The sequence below is a fragment of the Corapipo altera genome, unplaced genomic scaffold, assembly GCF_003945725.1.
Source record: "Corapipo altera isolate COAL_440 unplaced genomic scaffold, ASM394572v1 45, whole genome shotgun sequence".
NCBI classification, from domain to species: domain Eukaryota; kingdom Metazoa; phylum Chordata; class Aves; order Passeriformes; family Pipridae; genus Corapipo; species Corapipo altera.
In genome coordinates, this window is record NW_020884877.1 from 23,529,644 (window position 1) to 23,551,068 (window position 21,425).

General features: G+C 42.0%; 1 protein-coding gene across 2 annotated transcripts in view; it reads right to left on the reverse strand.

Annotated features, from left to right (window-relative positions):
* Positions 1 to 590: 590 nt before the first annotated feature.
* Positions 591 to 21,425, reverse strand: part of SEMA5B (semaphorin 5B) — a 271,715-nt gene continuing 250,880 nt past the window's right edge. Inside the window, exons 24-25 of one of the 2 annotated variants that reach the window (XM_027637199.1) lie at positions 7,392 to 7,461; positions 6,836 to 6,924 (exon numbers count right to left, since the gene is read on the reverse strand). In XM_027637199.1, coding sequence (XP_027493000.1) covers positions 6,917 to 6,924; positions 7,392 to 7,461 — 78 coding nt within the window. In that variant the 3' untranslated portion in view covers positions 6,836 to 6,916. Of the gene's footprint in view, positions 6,925 to 7,391; positions 7,462 to 21,425 lie in introns of both variants that reach the window. The other variant, XM_027637198.1, reaches the window with a different exon arrangement.

Genomic DNA, 21,425 nt, shown 5'->3' on the forward strand with positions numbered 1-21,425 from the left:
TTCATTGCAGCTGAGCACGTACAGCTCAGAGGCTCTGCAGAGGATGAGCCTCTTTTTGCTGGCTGCAGCCAGCTGATCTCCTTGGCATGGAGAGCAGTTGTGCCCTTGGAGACTTGGTGTTACCGGCGGAGAGCTGGGGAGCAGAGGGGGGACACCTATGGCAGAACTGGACAAGGACTTGGCACCCCAAATTTAGATCTTACCTCACTGGGCACTTTATTAAGAAACATTATTTTTGAAATGCACCCCAGGTTTGGCGTGGAGCTCATGAGGGAGCTCCAGCTCATGAGGGTGAATCGCAGGGACAGCCTTTGGTGTAACATTCAGTAACACAATTTTGTGTCCGCACAGCCTACAGGTCATGACAAATGTAATCCAAACCTGGGCCTCAGGATGCAGCCAGAGTGCAGACAGGGAGGAAGGATGAATGCTTCAACTCCCCATCTCTGCTCAAGCAGCTGAGTGGATTTTGCATTGCCATTAGCCACCAAGGTCAGGAGGAAGCTCCTCCATGTTCCTGATGACCCATCATGCCAGTGCTGTCAGGAGCCCTGGATGCACCACACACTGGCCAACGAAGGGGAAATAACTCACAGACTTGTCAGATTGGTTTGTTTTATTTCTGAATTATTCTTTACATTGTACAATATATAAAAATACAGAGTACCCAAAAAAAATTCACAGTGTCTAAAGGCAGTGATTACAGTCTAGGTCACCTTTATGCTAAAGTACCATCAAGTTCAATTGCATAGGAAGGGTGATGTGCCTTCACAACAGAGTCCAATAATACTCTTCAGGTTTTGTTGTTTTGGGGCAAGCATTCTGTGTTGGCATAATTGTTTCCCATGTATCCAAGATCCAGTATTGCATCTGTCACTCTCCCACCTCAACTACAAGCTAAATCCTTTCATTTCCACCTCACATACCATACATCCTCCCTAAAGCTTCCTCTGTAGTAATGCTCCTATTTAAGTACATCACTTTTAGATATGGGCAGATTTGGATGCTGTCTAAAGAGGGGTGTGGATGGAAAGCACCCTGCCGAGCAGCTGGCTGGCTTTTACATTGTTTGACATTTTGGTACTAATAACATTTTTGCTTCAGTTATTAATGGCCCATCCACACTATCCTCTGCTTGACTCTGCAGCCTGCGAATCAGCAGCATCCTGCTGGATTACAGAGCTGTCAGAACCAAGAGTGCAGCATTTATACTTTTCACAATCAGATTTGTTTAAAACCAAATCGTGGCTGGGACCTGCAGAAAGCAAAATGCTGCTCTTACGGCACTGAACCCTCTCAAACAGCAGGGGTGAGTTTGCAGCTGAGGCTGGAGGCAGAATGTTAAAAATAACAAGTTCAAGACCCAAACTTATGTTGAATGCAATTGAGCACTTATATTCATGGCTATGTAAATAGTGGTTTGCTGGTTTTGCTCCTCCAAGCAGGACTAATGCAGACACTAATATTTCCCAAAGGGTCCAAAGGAGGAATTTCCAGACAGAACAGCTGAGACTGGGTAAGTCCCACAAGGACCCAGCTCCAGAGGGGTTTCTGCCGAGTTTTGAAGGCTCTGGCAATCAGGCAACACAAAATTGGACAGAAACCTCTCTCACCTACCCCAAAACTGCTCTTGAAGTCACCTGATGTTTCCTCTTAACAAGCTTAAGGAAAAGATTCACCTGTTGGGGTTTGGGCTTGGTCATGAGGGCATTACAAAGTGATTTGTTGAAAAAAAAAAAAAATTCTTCAAACCCCATTTATTGGGTATTTCTCTCTTATACCAGACAGCTCCAAGGGTTGCTGTGCCCTGCCATGCATATGGGCTGCATATGGGCTGGCTCATGGGATCGACAGGGCAAGAAATGGATGGAGAGCCTTGGCCACTAAGCAGAAAGCTTCAGAGACACACAGGGCACCAGGTGCCTGACTACTATGGGCCCGTGGCTTTTTTTGGAGCTCTCTGAAAACCAAAAGCCATGGGTTTGCAGGCTTTCTGTTTTTCCAAATTTTGTACTGAAACCTCCTAGTGTGACCATAAGGCAAGGCTTGTAATGCAGATCATTAACTCAGAAGGCAGTTACTGACTTCTTAAACATGGAAGATGACAGTTTTCCTGTTCTAACAGATGATGTCTTTTGCTCTAATGGTACAAGATTTGTTACTCCTACTTGCTATTTTAATTTTCTTTGCATGATTACTCCCTACTTATAATTAGAAAAACAATAGAGGGATACACATGAGAAATTTGGGAGGCTTATTCTGAAAATATAAGCAGTAACAAGTATCTTTTTCTTAATCACTCTTAACCAGAATGATTCAGGGGAGAATCAGCATTTCTAACTAGAAAAATCAATTTACTTTTCAATTAAAAAATTATATTTCATTTACCTCAAAAGTGGGTTTTTAAACCTAATAGAAAGGACACTAGATTTTTACAGGGTTTTTTCTTTGCTTTGTCCCTGTGGTATTTGAATACCAGCACCGCCTTTCTTATTCTAAGTTTCCTCTGCAGGCATTTTGCTAAATATATATATTGCGTGTGTATATATTATAAATATATACTGTATCTATCCACTGATAGATGTATACACTGTTACAAAAAAAGAGTAAGTTGTTACACAAACTTTACATTTACATTTTTATATATATATTTTTATATATATATAACTCTCCCCCACTACATTTGGTACAAAGAATAAATCAATCTCAATGGACAGCAGTTTTCTCTCCAGGTGGCCTGAACATCAGATTATCACTGGAGCCATCAAATTGTTTGTGTCAGACACGGGCTCCATTCCTGCTCCCTGTTGATTTCAAACCAAACACTTCGTTTTCTGAACGTAAGGCATTAGGAACAGTAGTGGAGAGACAATACATGTTCTTCTCCTATAGTATCTGTACAGTTCATATATTTAAGAGCAGCCCTGGCTCACATGCTGAACATTCAAGTGCACCCTTAGAGCAACAGCACCTCTTACACGATGGTTTGATCATCGAGTCGTTTGTACATTAGCGAGCAGCACAAGGTATTTCTGGTGGGTGACAGCTGCTCAAGGAAAGCCTGACAGCAACAGCACAACACAGCCTGGATAGCACCATCATGCACACCCCTTTGGCTTTTTTCACTTCCATGGAAAAACAAAGAATGGCCTTATTAAAGATGTTTCCACTACATACTTGGCTGTAAGATTTCCATCATATTTCACACATGGCATACCTGAACACTACCCAAAGGGTTTGCAGAGACACAGTGTCTCCAGACCTACACAGAAACTGCTCAGTGTTTCCCCTTCTGTCTTAAAAGTAAAAAAAAAAAAAAAAAAAATTATATGAGTCTTTTGGAAAGCAATATTCACACAGGAAATGCATTTCCAGTGTACTTCGAGATGGCCTTAGGAATAGGAAATTTTAGCAAGTTTAACATCCAGCTGCAAAAGCAATTTAAACTGATACAGATATTACAGACCTGATGCTCAATGTGCTGAATTACCTGGATTGCAAGATATCACTGTACATGGTGTCATTAACCTGCCACGCATTAGAGAGCTCATAAAAAATGCAACTCTCACACCACATTAACATCCTCCTTAAAGAACTGCACTCTCCTGCAAACATTAATTGAGTAATAAGTGTTCTGATTTCTTTTTTTTCACTCTCTCCTGGATTCTGCTTTCTGCTCGAATGGAGACTACAGCCCCTTGCTGTGATTGCCAATTATATGAAAAAGGGCTGAATCCATTTGGATGGCTGGTAAGAAGGAATGTCTTGATGAAACTACAACCACATGCACCACCCTCAAAGCATTTGCCTCCAATAGCCTCCAATATCCACCTCCTGAGCACAATGGCAGTAATCACCTGTCTTGGTGAGATGAACACTTAAATAATTTCATCTACTATACAGTACTTTGGGAAAAAAAAATCAGTTTACATCATGTTATTCTGTGAAGCCAAAAATGGAAAAAATGTTTGACGGTGGAGGGGGAAAGGGAAAGAAAAAATAAAAAATTGAGATAATTGCAAGGTTTGACTTGCTCGCATCCCCCCCCCAACTCCAGCTGCAATCTTGCCATGTGCATGGTAATTGCAGAGTGTGTCAATACAGGGAATCTTCTGAAGGGGCTCAGAGATGGCTTTGATTTTACCATGGCTAGAACAATCTTGGGAGCCAGTGTTTTCTCCTGAATCACATAAACTAAATCTGAGCAATCCCATCCTGATAGTCCAATATAATAATTTTCAACCCCATGGCTACATACTTGTTAAAATTACTTTAAATTGGGATCTTCAGTGTTGCTGACAGGAATGTGGAAATTCAGTGAGACAGAGTGAACTCATCATAGCATGAAGGCACAAAGTCACTGCTCCTCAAATGGAATTCAGAGGCCTAGGAAGAGCCTCTCTGCAGGGGCTAGTACCTGCTACCAGTGCTGCCCTGCTTCCCTGGTGTTCCTGTTTCACTCCTGCTGCTCTTGCTTGGCTGTGCTGCTGGAAGGGGTCAGAAGTGCCAAAACCCCGTGCCTGTTTGGAGGGTTGCAGCAGGTTGCTTCAGACAGATCTTCTACGTCTGCATCAGCTTAAAATCTATTTAAGAGCACCTCTCTCTCTCCCTCTGCCCCCTCTATTTTATCTGGTGGGACCAGAGCAGAAGCAGGATCAGCTGCTAAATCAGAAAAGCAGCTGCTGAAGATGGGCACTGCTGAGCCAAAGGTGTCCTTGTGGCTAATGACCCCACTCTATTACAAATATCCCTACAGCCTTCAATCACTGCAAACTGAAGTCAAACAAAGTAATTTAAAAATGGGAGGCTATTTCATACTTGCCCTCTGGTCAAACTGCCATAACACAGGCTTACAGAGCCATGCTGACTCTACCTCACAGGAAAAGCAATATACTTGTCACAAGCAACACAGTCTTCCTTCATTTCCTACCAGCTGCCTACGTGAAAGAGCTGAGTACACAGCCCAAGCCGGACTTCCAAACAAGCGACTGCAAAGGAACAGCACTGAGCAACAATCAATGTCGGCTTACAGCGAAATCTGGAATTAAGCACAGACAGACAGGACTGCTGGGAACACGGCCGGGTCAGTGGCCAGGCACGGGCATGGCAACTGCTCGAGTAAGATGCAGACGACAAAGCCAAGCTCAGGACCACATGGAGCTCATGCGTATTTCAGGGTGTACTTTTATCTCATGCTCTGTATTGCGACATTCTAAAATCCTTAGCATCAGGAGTTCATTATAAATATTTAGAAACACTGAATGATAACAGAGGTGAACTTGTTCACGTTGCTAACACACTGGATGTAATTGTACATTAAGCACCAGCAATAAGTTTCCTTTTTGCCAAACAATTATGTCAGACAAACATCTGGTTGTAGACAACATGGCTTCTGCATCAGACTAATACAGTTCTTATAGACACAGTCACACACATACACAAAATTACATTTCAAGGCTGGATATACTGTTTAATAATGCTACCACCCCAATTTACTTCAATAGCTGCAGCAGCATTTGTTTGTTGGGTTGTTTTTCTCAGAAAAATTAAAGAAATATTGGCAAACAATGCACATTACTCAGCTGTGTTACAATTTCACTGGAAGACACTATAAGAATGTGCAGCAGACTTTCTGGGTCATGTCAGACTATGGAAACATTCCTTACAAAAATACCTTACCCCTGCAAAGTCAGAATTATTCACTCTTTGAGAGTAAAGGAACTAAAACCCAATAATAAAACAAGAGGAAATATTAGCCCAAAGCATGGTGATTTCCCACAAGAGGAGCATGGCCTCTAAAGTTGCCTTTCCTGGCAGACGCAATCAGGATCAGAGATAGAACAAAAGAGTTAACACTGTCTCAGAAAAAAAGAAAAAGGAAGAAAGAAAATAAGCCCATGGCTCTTGTGCGGCAATCATCACATCTCTTTTTCCACTGATATAAACATCTTTGTTTGTTAGGCACTCCAAGTTCATGTCTCCGATGTTATTCCAACATTTACTTTTCTCAGTGTCTCACTGCCTGTATAATTTTAATTAAGACTGGAAACATTCTGGATAGCTTCTTTGGATAATGCACTTTGTTTGTGTGTTGTTTCTCATCAGCTGAACTGCATATTACCAAAGAAGGCTGCAGAGAGTATTTCCTGTAATATGAAAAGATTCTGTTGAAGATAAAGGGAACACTGCCCTAGAAAGTTACTACTTTTTTTTCCAGAAACATTTAAAAAAAAATCAAAAATAAAAAAAGGAAAAGAAAATGTTCTTCAAGTTGTTGGCACGATGGAGTGCTGTTTGGCCTGTCTCACAAGCTGTGTGTCATCCAGCACACCATTGCTCTCCTGGCTCAGGAAGGATGCTCTTCACCAGACAGACACCCCTGCCCCAGGAAGGCCACCTCTGGCCTTGCTTGGAGTGCTCCTGTGTGTTGTGTGCTGCTACACAGCGGCCACCAAGCCCAGCACACATCCCCCTCCTCGACAACGTCGGCCTTGGACAGCAACACTGATCTTCCCGCCATAAACAGCTGCAGTAGTAAGAGCCATCTCCAGCCAAATGTCCACAAAAGCTCTGCAGAATGGTCCATATGCATTTTTGTCCTTGTAAGGAGATGTGCTGTTTACAAGAAATACAATTAACCAAAGGAAAAAAAAAAAAGACCCTACTGTACAATATTTACATCTAGAGGCTGGGCCGGTATTTGGTCCATAAAATCAATTAAAAAAAATCATATAGGAAGTTATTCAGTCCTGTAGGATCTGTCCATCATCAGCTGTTGGTAAAGGTCCTTCCAGGGGAGGCCTCGGGCCTGTAGTCATATTTATTCAGTGTACTGGGATAATAGGTTGTTGTGTACACATTGGTTTGCTGCAACGGGTAGAAGTTGGTCCTGTCATCTGGTATCAAATTGTTCTTGTTAAGTGTCTGCAAAAGAGAAGAGGAGATGACAGGCATGGCAACAGTGCTACATAATTACTCTTTTCTACCTGCAGACAGCTCCCTCTCACCTGCCTTCTCCATCATGGTCTCTGCTGTGGCCACCACCACCTTCCCTCCAGCTGGGAGAGTAAGAGGGTACCTCACACTCGCTATGGGGCTGGTCTGTGTGGGACCACAGCTCCTGCCAGGTCTCCTGCAGCGGACCTGTGCTCAGCAACTGTTGGGGATGGAACCCAGAGCCTTCTCCAGAGTCCCAGAGTCTCCTGGTAAATGGTGTGTTGTCTGAACATCATTGTCACACAAAACCATGCTGGGCCTACCCGAAGGTTGGTGATTAATGGCAGCACTGAGTCTAACCTCTTCCAAAATGCTCATGGTACAGCCTGCAGCTCCCTCTCATACCAGTTGCCAAAAGGCAGCTTTTCTCTTTGGAAGAGCAGGTGTGCATTTACCTGATCTCCATCTCCATTGGTAGATATCCAGGTTTGGACCCCCCGATATTAAGTGTGTCACTTCTGTAAGCTACAGTATAAGTAACAAATCATGGTCACTTTTGGAAAATCTAAAATTACTCAAAAAATTTAACAACCACGTAACAATTGTTGGAAACAATAACATAAAAAAATGAGAATGACAAATGCCCCTTTTACCACAAAAATTTAGAAATGTTTCTCTTCTCCCTCCCCTCTTCCCACCAGCAAACAGATGTCCCCCTCTCCCCAGATTAAAGCCCATTGCTATGCCAGCTGTTACCTATGTACAAGGATAAAATCACATTTTATGTGTGCATGTGCATAATTCTAGGGAACTTTCTCCCACGTCACTGTGATCTGTGAATTTGTTGGAGGAACTTTTATAACACTTTTTTCAAATAACCCCTGGATTAAATTTCTTATCCCTCTCTCTGGTCTCTGTCACTCAGCAGTGCACCTTTAATGGCTGTTGTGCAGGGAACCTACTCCTTTGATCTGGGAGTCAACACTAGGCGTGCTGCTACAGCATCCTTATGTTCAGGGCACATTTAATTAACAGCACATTTAAACCAAGTAGGAGCATCTCTCCTGTCAGGAGCAGAGGTGGAGAGGTCTAATGAGGCAACAAGTCCTGGGGCCTAATGGTTGTTCTGCCACAACTCAATGTTCCTGGGAGAACCACTTTACCTCAGTTCCCCCTTGAGGCAAACACCTCATACCTGACAGCTCAGGGCAAGATAAAAACTAATTGATAATGCTCAAGTCTATGAACAACCCAGCTCTGTTAGCTTTAACTGACCCATCTAACTTCGGTCAACTCAATTTCAGGCATTGTGGTTTTGTCAAAGGCAAGAAGAAGACTCCTTTCTATGTGAGGCCAGGTGCAGATGAAAATTTCTGGGGTAGCCTCCGACCCCACCCCCAGCCCCAGCAGCAGTGGGGTGACCTGACACCAGTGGAGGCCCAACTTTTAGGAGGCTAAAGTTGGCAAGTGGAGTCTCACCCTGTGCATTTGCCTGTGGCACAGTCAGGGCTTAGTCACATTCCAGCTGTGACCCCTGAAATGATCAGCTACCCCAGGCTCAAAGACAAGACCACAGGCAGCACATTTATCTCCCAATTTCTTCGTAATCGAACAGTTTTACTGCGTGAGGAGGGGGAGAGGAGGAGGAAGAAAAGAAAATGCTTTCTTCTAATCAGATAGCAGATTGACAGCTACAGCTACTGTGGGAGCTAACAACTCCCAGTTTCATACAAGACATTAGGAGGAAAAGCTTTCCTATGACCAAAGTACCTTGCAAAGGAATTTCCCAATTGCTGAACAACCCAATGAGTTTTTCAGAAATGAGCACTATCTGAAACACCTCATCCATGAAAACTGGAAGAGACCCAGCCCCCTCCTGGTCTGACTGCAATGTCTCCCTGCCTGGAGTCTCTAAAATGAGCCCACAGCACAACAGTTGTAGGAAACAAGGAGAGAATTTGTGTAGGCATGCTGTGACAAATATTTTCAAAGAATGAGAATTTGTGCCCTTCAATATGAAAGAAAACAAAATGTCATGCTTTGCTCCCAGTCACCTGAAAAAATATTAAGGTAGTGGGGGCAACAGTTGGATGCTTTGTGCTGGAGCCTGGGAAACAAGGAAGTCCTCAGTCCTCCACTATTTGCTATGCTTCCTTGGGAAATCTAATTAACTGCTCTGTGCTTCTGTATCTTCTGACTCAGCTTGAGAAAAACCTTTGAGATCCCTGGAAAAATGCACTTTACTAACTACTACCACTGAGTATTTGGGGGAACTCCTCTCTGGCGAACCCCGCAGGTGTTCATACCAGCTGTACACAATGAATGCTGTTTCCTATTGGTGTTTCTAGCCCAGGACACTCGCTGCAGGCACCATAACTCCATGGCCACAATCCACTACAGCGGGAGGAGGCAGCTGAATCCCACTGCTGCAGTTTCTCCGGGCTCTCTTGAAGGTGGTCCAGTATCCAAGCCTTGTCTGGGTCGCTTTTTGGGATGGTTAAGATTCATGACATGCCAGGACTACCATGTCTGAAACTTAGTGACGTCAAAATCCTGGAATAGCTCAGGACTGTCTTGATCCGAGGACAAAGACCTCAGGACAAAACTGTTTTGGCTTTCAGATGGAAAATCTCTTATGACTTTCAACATGTCCCACAGTATTCCAAAGTAGCCCACTACAACAGATCTAGCATTTAATTAACATGATTTGCATTTTTCCCCTCTCTCTCTTCTTATTTTCATATAATATTTAATTAGGAAAAACCCCACAACTGGTCCTTTGCTCTTTTTGGTTTTATTTTTGATGGAGAGCTTGTATGTTAGGGAAATACCTTATGACAATGGTTTAGTGGAATTTATAATGCAATTAGCTGCAAAGAATTTATCTCCGGAAATGCTGCGATGGCAGTACTGTCCTAAATCAGCATGATCAATGTGCACTGCCTTCACATTTCCCCACACAAACTTACTGTCTGTCTCATTTTAATAAATAGATGATTAGGTTCCTTGTCACTAGAAATTGGTTGATATTTTGAAGAAGGAAAATTAGGCAGCAGTGAATTTAGAGATGTACACAGACACACTCGTGCATTCACTGCAGGAGAAGGGGTGTCTGCAGTTAAACCTCTCTTGGTGGACTCACGTGCTGCTTTACTCAAGCATTAATCCTTGCTCTCATCCTGCAATGCTGTGACAGTACAGAGACGGCCAACAACTTTCCTTTTGGAAGATATTTCCCCAATGTTACGTGCGTTATGCCATCAAGGTCAGAGCCTCCAGACACCTCAAACTCACTGGAGTTACTGTGGGGATGAGAACATCCTGCTGCATCCACAGGTGTCCCCACCAATACTGATCAGTCCCAAAAGGAAAGGCAAGGGTGTCACCGCTGCACAACTACAGTAGTGCAAACAAAAACAAACACATAAAGGAACACAGACCACACCCTGGCTCCCAGCCCAACTCCTCCCTCTCCACCTCAGCCACCTCTGAGCCAAGTCCCCAGTATTACAGGGGCCAAGAAATGGTTGCCGAAGACAATACTCAACAAGTCCTCCTAGAAGGGACAATCCTCTGGTGCTTTTGCAGGGACTGATCAGTGGCTGCAGTAACTAAGGTGACTGAAGCAGCACAGCAAGCACTGGAGCTCAGGCTGTCCTCACTAGAGCTTTCAGAGAAGGAAAAGAGACTTTGCTTTTCAACCTGAACCCTCCTGCATCCTCCAAGGAGACATATCACTCATCTGAGCACCCTCCAGACTTTACTGATGACATTTTTCCTGACACTCAACCTGCATTTTCCCCTTGCTGTCTGCTCCCTCCCATATGAAACACTACTAAATCCCCTTGACAGCAGCTACCACCTTTTAGGACTGTCTGCTCAGTAAGCAGAAAGAACCAAAAGTCTGACCAATGCTTACTGCTGCAACAGTACTTGCTGCAAAACCTCTGTGCCATACACACAATGTATTTCAAACACTGAGGAAAATGTATCTCAGGCCCTCATTGTGGTCCTATCCTGCCTTGAGAAAAAAGTTTCTGGTATTTGTGCAAGCATAATATTCCCTATAAAAGGTGAGTCCAGATTCCGAGCTAATATGAAAACCTGCGGGATGTGCTTAGAAAAAGTGCTCCATTCAACTAATAACTAGTTCTTTTAACTGCTTCCTCCCTTCCAGTATGAACCATGCCATCCTGGCATATTTAACAAAAGCTTTTTCCTCTGGTCTGTTCACCACTAACCTCAATTCAAGGACCTGTTAGCAGAAGGTAAGTCACCAGCATGCACTAACCCAACCAAGTAGATCACTCAAAAGCAGACACAACTTAACTGCTTTCTTTAAATGATACTTGACTATGACACATTGCCATATGACTAATATAATTTTAAAAAATATATGACCCAGGAATTCTGCTTTGTCGAGCAGGGATGTTTTCAGATGGACTAAGATGGTTATGGCTTTAAGAAAATGTAAAAGAGCAGCAGCTTGCTCCCTTATACATGATCTGTCAACTAACCAAAAGGTCCAATCTTGTTGTCAGTGAATTGCATGTCTATGCCAAGCACAACAGAATCCTGAGTATTTCAATATTTACAGAACTATATGAACAATTTGTGATCATTCATGCTTGTGTATTAGCAATTAGAACTGGAAGAGTCTGAAGGGAAGGGTTACAGATATCCCCCTTGTGTTGGGCTCTGCCCCCCAGGATTCACACTGGAGGCAGAACATTTACATGAAATCGCAGGCTGTTTCTCCCAAGGTACAGCCAAATGTGTTAAACATGACTGTATTGTACCATATGCATACATTTAACTTTGTTCAGCTTTCCCCATTGATATTTTTAGCCTCACTCATCATTCAGATTTTCCATTTGTTCCTTTTTCTCCAGCAAGGCCTTGCCACTACTCCCCAAAATTCTGCCTCTGCTCCAACTCATTAAGTCATTATCCACTGACCTTCTTGCTTACATTCTCCCAGATGTATCAAAACATCTTTGCACGTAACAGTATGGGACTTGCAATACTACTCCCATCCTACAGCTGCAAGTATAAGCTCCATAAACATTTCTTACACACATAAACAGATCAAATGCTCCAGTTTTCAATATACAGTCATGAAAATTTCAAAACTTGATTTAAAAAGAAGATGAACATCTCCCCACTCCCAATTAAAAGGAATTCCATATATTTTTTGAGAAGCTGAAGTGAAAAGGATACTTCTAAAAGCATCTGATACACACACAATTAATACCAAAATAATGTAGTTCCCACAGGATAACATATGATGGCAAGATTTCCTTAATCTGGTCATGTAGAAAGCACTCAGCTTTCTGGAGCTCAGCATTCTCTCTGAGCTCCAGATCTTCTTTTCTATTTTGGGGGTGGTGCGGAGGAAAAGTCAGCAAGTTTCCCAGGAGTTTTGTAGGTTAATCTTCACCAGCTATGCAGCACCATAGTCCCAAGTGAAGTCAGTGAGCAAAGAAAATTCCCCTCTACCTCACAGTTTCTCCACTATTTCCCTGTCAATGGGTGTAATTCCAGTTCTTCCATCTCCCACCTGTGACATTTTCCTCTTTAAAAACATAAAAAAGAAAGAAGAAGTTGGGAGACCTTCAAGGACAGCTTCAAACCACTCTGTCCAGATTTATAATTGCCACCTCTTTAACCTCTGAAGAGGCTGAACGATGCAGAGTGCACCTTTCCAATGGCCATGACTCATCAGAGATGTGTCACCTGTGCCAGGGCTGCATAGTTACAAGTTTCCATCTTGAAAGTTTGCTTGTAATGTAGAACATCCCAAGTTCTACAAAGAAAACTTCCCCTTTATCACAGAGAGAGTGCAGGCACTAAGGAACCAGAGGTAACAATTCCCATCACTGGTCATCCACTGTGGACACATGCAAAGATCTAAAATCAGGCTCAAGGTAGGAGACAGCAACCTTGCAGCCAACCCATTCCTCTTAGTAAATCCAAATGAAGCCCACGTGCATCCTGCCTCTGTAGGAATCAAGGACAACCTTCCTGCTGAACTCAGTCACACAATTATCCCTAAAAGAATTGAGAGAGGCTTTCCAATTTTCCTTGGAACAGCATCCAACGGATCTCCTGTAGCAACAGTGGGATAGCCATTACACCCCCTCATTCTCCAGGAAAATGGAGGGATAAGGAAATTGTGCAATGATGTAATGAAGCCAAGATCCAACGTTTAGGTTCTTTTGTGCTTTTTTTAAGTCGTTTGCTTCTTGCAGTGAAATCTGATTAAGTAAAATGCCTTTTTGATGCAGATTAGCTGTTTTATGGAGCTAGCCATGCCTCGTTGTTAAAGGATGTTACATTTTGCATTGTAGGAACATTAGCCAAATTACTTAGGGTTGTGGAAATATATTAATATTATGAAACATTTCCCACAGCTTGTACATCTCTGGAAGTACCAAGGCAGAGATCTCAGAATTATAATTAACCAGTAAATTTGGAAATAATTAGCATAATAATTACATTTCAACAAAATAAACTGTACAACTAAAATAACCTCTTTTGGCAATAATTGACACCAAGAAAATACATGACGTCTGGCCCACCCACATGCTCCCTTTCTTCTGATCAACTGGATGCCACAACACTGCTGTGCCTCTCAAGCTATGCATTACAAATAACCCTGGAAAGATGGAAAGTTGCCAGAAAGACCTTATGAGACCCATGTATTTACTCCAAGCTAGGAGTGATTTTTAAGACTCAAATGATTCTTCTTTCTGATCTTTCTTAAAAAACTTGCTTAGTGTCTTACACTCAGCAAACTATCTCATCTGATGCTTTTATAAAATCTCTTAAGCTCTGCTTACGTGAAGCCAAAAGCAGCAGTGGCCAGGGTTTATGCATTGAGGTTTTTTCTGATTAATTCAATAAGGCTGTTTGCAGGATTTACAGTGAAGTGTACATGTACAGATGAGGAACCTATTTTCTATATAAGAAGGTTATTCCTCTTGAAATGACATACAAAAAAATCCCACCGGGACATTAAACTTATGATTGCATGTTCTTTTTGGATGGGAGCTTATCATATTTTCAGACTGGAAATTCTTTGTTCACTGTTATTGGTAAATAAATTAAGCAACCCCCAAATGATGGCAGCATCTGTAGATGTGCTCAGGTTGACAATAGAACTAACATTCAATTATAAGAAAATAAATAGCTACAGTTATCTATAGCCATTTGAAAATAGCTATTTTATCCTTGTACTTCGGAGGGAGTGAAGTTATATTACTGCCATTTTAAACTTATAAAAACCTTCAGAGTTGGCAACATAAAGGACCATTGTCAGAAAGATGCTTTGGAACATGTCTGACTTTAAGCACGTGAGTAAGATGGCAAAACAAACTGCATGTAATAGTAAGGCAAATAAGTATTTTTCTGAACTGGAAACTGAAATCTGAGGAGTTGATGGAAACCATCCCACAGTCAAGTGCAGATGTCTAGCCTAAAGCTTGCTATTTATCCCTGGCTTGCCTATGATTTGGTGGTGGCAACAGCCATGACGTGGTGTCCAGACACAAAAGAGGAATTCAGGGCTGCCCTGACTGCTTCCCAGTATAGCTGGTGCACAGGTTATATCAGACATGGTCTCAGCTGTGTGGGAAGGGGTAAACTGTCTCCTTGCTGCACTTCTGTGCCTTGGTGTTTGCCCTTCCTGGGTCCCCCACATATACAAAAATGTTACTACAGAGGGTCATCAGCTCCTGCACATGCTTTAGTACTCAGGCAAATTCACCAGAGCCATAACTGTGGCCCTCTAAAAGTAAGACAAATATATCACATTGGATTCAGATGACAGTTTGGAGCACTGGGCTATACTGGGCTTCAGCTGATGGTACCTAGGCTGTCTGGGGGAGGCAGCTCTCACTGCCTTGTGCAGTTGTACTGGAGCAAGCAGCCTTGAGTTTTCAGATGGCCTCAGAGCTGCTTGTCCTGGAGAATTACCAACACAAGTCATGTAGCCTGGTGCCAGCCCACAGCACTACATTGGCACTGAGAATTGCAAAGGTGTAACTGCAGTGGTGAAAAAAAAAAAAAAGTAGTAAAAAAGTAAAAACTGGGCCTAATTTGCCATCTGCTAACTCCATTCAGTCTCTCCTAGTCTTACTGCTTTCCAAATTCTCCCACCCTCTAAATAGCTGCTTTTTGATTATTTTCTTCAAGATTGCTTTGTTTTCTCCCCATGTTACATCTCACCTTGCTATTTCCTCTCTACATTTGTAACCTCCTCAGGTCATTTTCCATTATTTCTATACCAGTGGCTGTTTTTTTGACACACCTCCCAGTTTAATATCTTCTGCTAGTTTAATTAACACATTGACTGCACTCTCTCCAAGCTCGTTAATGAAGATATTAAATAAAGCCAAACCTTGCATTACTGCTTGCAGTGCCCCAGACAACTCCTCCCCATAGCCCTCTTTGTTCCCAATAACAACTGCCCGATGTTCACAGTCCATTAGCCAAGTTTCAATCTCTACAGCAGCATTCCTGTCCAAGTCAATTTCTATTTACACATCACAAGATTATTTAAGACACCAATACCACCCTCTTTTCTTTAGATATATAGACCAGTGAAGCTACATCTTTAACCAGCTGAGAATCTGCTCTTATGCAGGTTCATGCTTTCCCTTCATTCCCTAATGCTGAAACTCTGCAAAAACAGGTTATGTTTGATTTCTTCTTGCTCAGCATTAGGTCCTGGCTCAGCTTGTCAGTTCAGCCCAACCACCTTTAATTTCATCAGGGTATGTGATATGATGCCTCTCAAATATTAATTCCAATCTCCCTGCATATTAATACTGACAGAGATTTGTTTCAATGAGTTTCCATTGCTGTAACTGAAAGTACAGTCAAGTCAATCCCATTTGTTTCTCCTGGTTTCACTCTCTAGTATGGCCTTGACTGCCAAATTTTACAGATGAAGCAGGATTTAACACCCCATTGATATGTTTTGTTGAATGGGGAAGGTCCAGGCATACTCTAGTGATTGTGGCCCTGTATGCTTACAGATGTTTCGTCTTATCGCCAAATCCAACTGGCATTTCCCACACAGACTCATTGGAGCTACTTGTGTGACTTTAGTGCATTGGACTTCTGGAGCTTAACAGTGACTCAATTAGCAGGGAGGAAATTGGCCTGCTTTCTCACAAACACTTTTGTATTACCTTTGCATTTCGCAGCACTGGGGTTTTGCCCAAGATCCATGATATTTGTAAAGGTAATTGGAGTTGTTCATTAGCTGGTTCTCACAGACTCTGGGATCCGGTCCATCTAGATTCCTTCATCCGCAGATTTTCAGTTCTTTTCTTTATTCACATGCTTTGTGCCAAATCTCAGGACAATATTAGAGCTGACTTAATGAGGATTCCCCCAGCTATGTGGGAATGCGGGCAGAGTTACTCCTGCTTTGCCTATGCCAAATCTATCGTGCATATAAAAATGATGCACCAGGGAAAAGTGGCAATGGTTGTAGTGTTGCCACAGCCTGTGCAGCCTGTGCTGTGGCATCAGCCAGTGCATCCTGAGCAGCCCTGAGCTCTCAATTACTCTTTAGGACAGGGCGGTCATGGTTCGGAAAAAAAAGCTCAGGTGTTTCATCTATCCTCTCTCAGAGGTGCCAAACACATTATGGATGTTGAGCTCTAGTCCTGAATATTGACATAGCTATCTTTATTTTCTATGCATGTAGCTCCATTTCTTTATAATTCTACTTAAAAATCCATTATTTGCAAGTGGAACTGTTCCAGAAGAATCACGAGGCAGCTCCCCTCCAAGTGTAGCACGAAGGTTATATGTTTTCTGGTATTTATTGTTTGACTAATATTACCCTCTCCCTTCACTTAGCTCCCTGCCTCTTTCATGGCTCCCTTTAAACTCTTCTGCAAACACGTAATTAACTCCTCCTGCACATCTTGGCAGCACTGAGGATTTCCCAGCTCAGCTAATGCACATAACACTGCTAGCCAGACCTTCGAGGAGACAAGGAGTGGAGAATCACTTCAAGCACCTGGACCAAGGGAGAACCATCAACTTCTAGCAAATGAGGCGAGGGTATATTTGAAATATTCCTCTGCTGACCAGTAGAGGGAAGTCATGTTCGTACACAGCAGCCAGTCTAGTGCAATTTTGTTATTCCCATTCCAGCAGTTCTTCATTTAATTCTCCTTCTTCCAGCACAGCTGGATGGGTGCAGGCATGTACATGTCAACCTTAGAGAAATTAGGAAGGGCAAAAATTGCAAGAAAAAGCTAATATCAGTCATTAGAGCAATTAATGTAGCTGGAAAAATCAGATAAACTTTTGAACACATCTGTCTGTCTTCAGTTCTGAAACAGCAGCTCACATGTTCAAAAACGTGCCAGCTTTTCAAGCTATGCTTATTGATCTAATTAAAAACAAACCAAAACTTGTCTGCCTACAAACAGATTATCACAGCTGCAGTACCACTACTCCAAAGGAAGGCTTGTGTGAGCAGCTATGATGACTAGCCCAGTTTGTGAGAAGGCAGAGCAAGGACCATATCCCTAACCTGGGTGTAGAGGAGATACACCTGGTTGTAAAGGAGGAACAGAGAAGGCTGAGTCAATAAAAAGAACATGACAGGATTAATATGAAAGCATCTACCCCCAGTGTCAAAACTTCTCAATATGGCTTAAAGAGGAAAACAAAAAGTCATCCCAAAAGCCAGACTCTCTCAAAATGGTGAGGAAGAGGGAACAATGAGGATTCCCACCCTACAGAGAGCAGCAACAGCCCTGTGAAGAAATGAAGGTTTGCATGAAAAACAGATGGAGTGGGGACCCAATTCCCATTGGGGGCCTTTGTGAGCAGCTGCTTAGTATCCCAGAGGGAGCAGGAGCAAGGTAATGTTCAGATCTGAACTGGCAGTCTCCCCTAGTCTTAAACACTTTATCTATGAGAGTGTCGTATCTGTGACTCACACATGGCAACCCACTGAGCCCCTGCTGCCATGGGGTGGGGACAGTGCCAGGAGATGCACATCCCTCTTTGGGCACAATCATCCCAGGACAGCCACACCTCCAGGCATGCTTGACTGCTCAATTTGACTTGAGCCAATGATATAAAGGCAAGAAAAGACACTAATAGATTTTGACTGAGACGCACCACTTAATCCTTTTTTCCCCATCAGTAAGCTCTCTTGCTTTCCCTTCATAGCAGGCATTATGCAAATCAAGAGTCCCCTGAAGTGATATTTGCAACTGCAGGATCATACAAGAAAGGGCACAATGCTCCTTTGCCAATACAACCCCCTGCCCCTACCATTCTTTTTCAAATAATACTATACTCATGGTAAGTACTAAAAATACGTACTCTACCATTCAAGCACTTAATGTTCTTAAATGCCACTTTGTTCAAGGGAAATAGCCTTTGTTAAACATGAAATTCACTGGGAACAATTTATATTTCAATCTGATTTACTGTATTTATTTATATATTTATATATATAGATGTATTTATTTTCTCCAGCTGATTAAATCAGCTAAATCTCTCTCTCAAATGCCATGCAGCTAAAAGAAATACTTAAGGGAGACTGTTGAAAACTTATTCATAATGTTGGGTATCATCAACTACTGCCTTATGTGTGAACTTTACAGCCACTTCCTGGTGCTTGAATGATGCACAGTGAAAGGGTCACTGGGAAAAGAAAAAAGCTTATAACATAGTGCTATCAGTGTATGTGCTGTGATCACCAAAATTAAATGGGTTAGCCAATTTCAGCTGAAGTAGCAACATATCAAATTCAACGACAGGACACTGAAACACAAAGTTTTCCATGGAGAAGCAAACATCCTCAGAGACCAAGGCTGACTTTGACAAACATTCCTCTAGGGCACTTGACAGCAGTTAAAGCTATTTAAACTTAAACCACTGGCAGTCTCCTCGCTATAAAAAGAGGTGTGATTTTCAGCAGCAATGAAAATGACCATCACCAAGAGAGAGACATTTAAAATCCATACAGAGATTCACTTTCCTACTCCCTGAGCTTTACTGCTTTTTGCAATGTTAAAAGCCACACCAAACACCCAGCTTGTTGTTTTATTCAGAAGGATTCTTCTTCCAAAGACAGAATTGGTTTCTGTTTCTTATCTCTCTGTGTTGGTATTTTATTGACATGAATTATTAGGGATTAGCAATGAAGTGTGGATCACAGGGTCCAACAACCTTCGCAGAGGGTGTCTGCTGTGCACTGTCATTTGATTCCCAACAGCACTGTTCTCACTTTATCAAAAAATATCCATTGTATTTATACAGTCCCAAGTGATCCAGTGAATATTCCCCCCCATTTTCTACTAGCTTCATCTGTATTTGCTGCATAATTTTAGGCAAGTGCAGGACTCACATTCCTATTGAAGTTAATGTGTATTGTTCTATTGTCCTAGAAAATTCAGGTATCAAGTGATACATCAAATACTTTGTTTCCCTTTTTTATTGCCATATCCTGCAATCTCACTCAATTCTCACCTCATCTTTTCCCACAATAAATTTAATCCTTGACACAAATGACTGCATTGCTTCGGCGTTTGGCCCTTGGCTTCTACGAGAGCAGCGTTGATGCCAGAGCAGATGTAATGTTCAGGTGCTTCCTCAGTTTATTTCAGGCATCAGCACAGGGAGTTTGACTATGAGATTCATGACTAAAGCTGTGTTTAAGGAAGGAAGGACAGAGGGAAGTCTGTCTAGCACAACTGCAAAGAAAATCTGCAGAATCATCATCATAACCACCCTACAAACTGATCCCATCTGGCCTGATCCAAAGGCCATTGGATTTTGGATTTGGACCAATATGCAGATGCCTTTGTCCAAATCCCGTGTAGAATAAAATGTTGGCTCTCTTTACTGGCAGAGGATTTAGCAATAGGAAGAAGTTCAGTCCAAACCCTTTCTCCATGTGTGGCTGTTCCAAGAGCTCCTCTAATTCACAAGGGCTCAATCTTGACCCTACATCCTCCTGCTTCTACTTCAGGATCATCTGGCTTTCCATCAGCATGTGTCTAATAAGTAACTCACATAAGGCATTGAGTAGCTAAAGCAAGACGTTAAAAAAGAGGATCTCCTCACTGCTTTGATAGTCAGTTATTAACTAATCGGTATGGCAGTACCGGGAAGGTTGTAGGTGGTTCTGTAACCCGTCATACCAAAATGTGAAGAGCGGATAATTTTTATTTCATTATGCTTTTGTTCTGCACAGTCTTCAATATTGTCAGAGTGCTGTTTGAACTTCAACCAATTAATGAAACATGAACTGCTTATTAGGTGACCCAAAAGGTCTCTCCCCTACGATCTGTGAATACCAAATCAAAATCAGCGTGTTGCTGGTAAATGCATACGCATGAAATCTTTTAAGACATCATGGCTAAAATAGCTAATAATAAACCTCACAGTATTTTTGAGAAAGCAAAACAGGAAGGTAAAAGAAGCCAAAAAAAATAAAACATGCTTCTGCAAAACACTGACTATGCAAGTTAGCATCAGCTAAATGATCAATAGGTCACCGTTATGTATGATATTTACATCTGATCTGCATTACTGCATTGCTGCGCTGAAACGTCCAACAAGACTCATATCAGCCAGCACTTCCTTCATTAAAATCTGCCTTCATATAAAATTCACCTTGATTTAGAAGTTTGCATTCAGTGCTGTACATTTGAATGTAACACTGCCAAACTTTCTACAGTCTTCACCTGCTGGTTGAAGAGCAGAGATATTTCAAGATGAAAACAAACTAAAGATGGTTGCAGAAGGCTTGTTTCCATTATCAAAGAATGGAAAATAATAGACTTGTGCATATGGCCAGCCTTCTGCTACCATCATGTCACTATGTATTATCATTTTCTGTTACTGAAAAGTAGTCTACGTATCATATCTTTCCTTAATCATGGGCTTATTAACTCTTTCACACAGATACACACACAAACCTACAATTACTCTTTCACTTTCATTACCTAAAAAATGTTGAGGGTGGTTTTCTTGTTATTTGCTGAATAGAAACTTACTTGGAGTTAGAATCTGAAATTTCACGTTTCCACTTTCTTTCATACATACACATTTTAAATTCAGATTGGCTCATATCCAAATTCAGTCCAATCCTCATTTTCAGGAAGGGGAATTTTAGCTTCTTCATCATTTGAATGTTAATTGTGTGGCATCCCAATAAAACTGCACATGCTCCTTGAAGGCATGAAAAACTCCCTTCTGATCCTTAGAAAATTCTTCCAGTTATTCCTAAATATAAAGCTGGCTCATAACAAGTTCTGTAAGTAATTACACAGCACAGAGCACACAGAGCCTTCCTCTTACTTCACTAATGCTATATACTTCAAGGGAACACTGAGGAGTGGCAAATTTGTAGTATGAAATGAGAAATTTTCAGTCAAGAGTTTAGGAAAGGAGGGGCAATAGAGAAGGTGAGCAGAAGGAAATACTCAACAGGAATG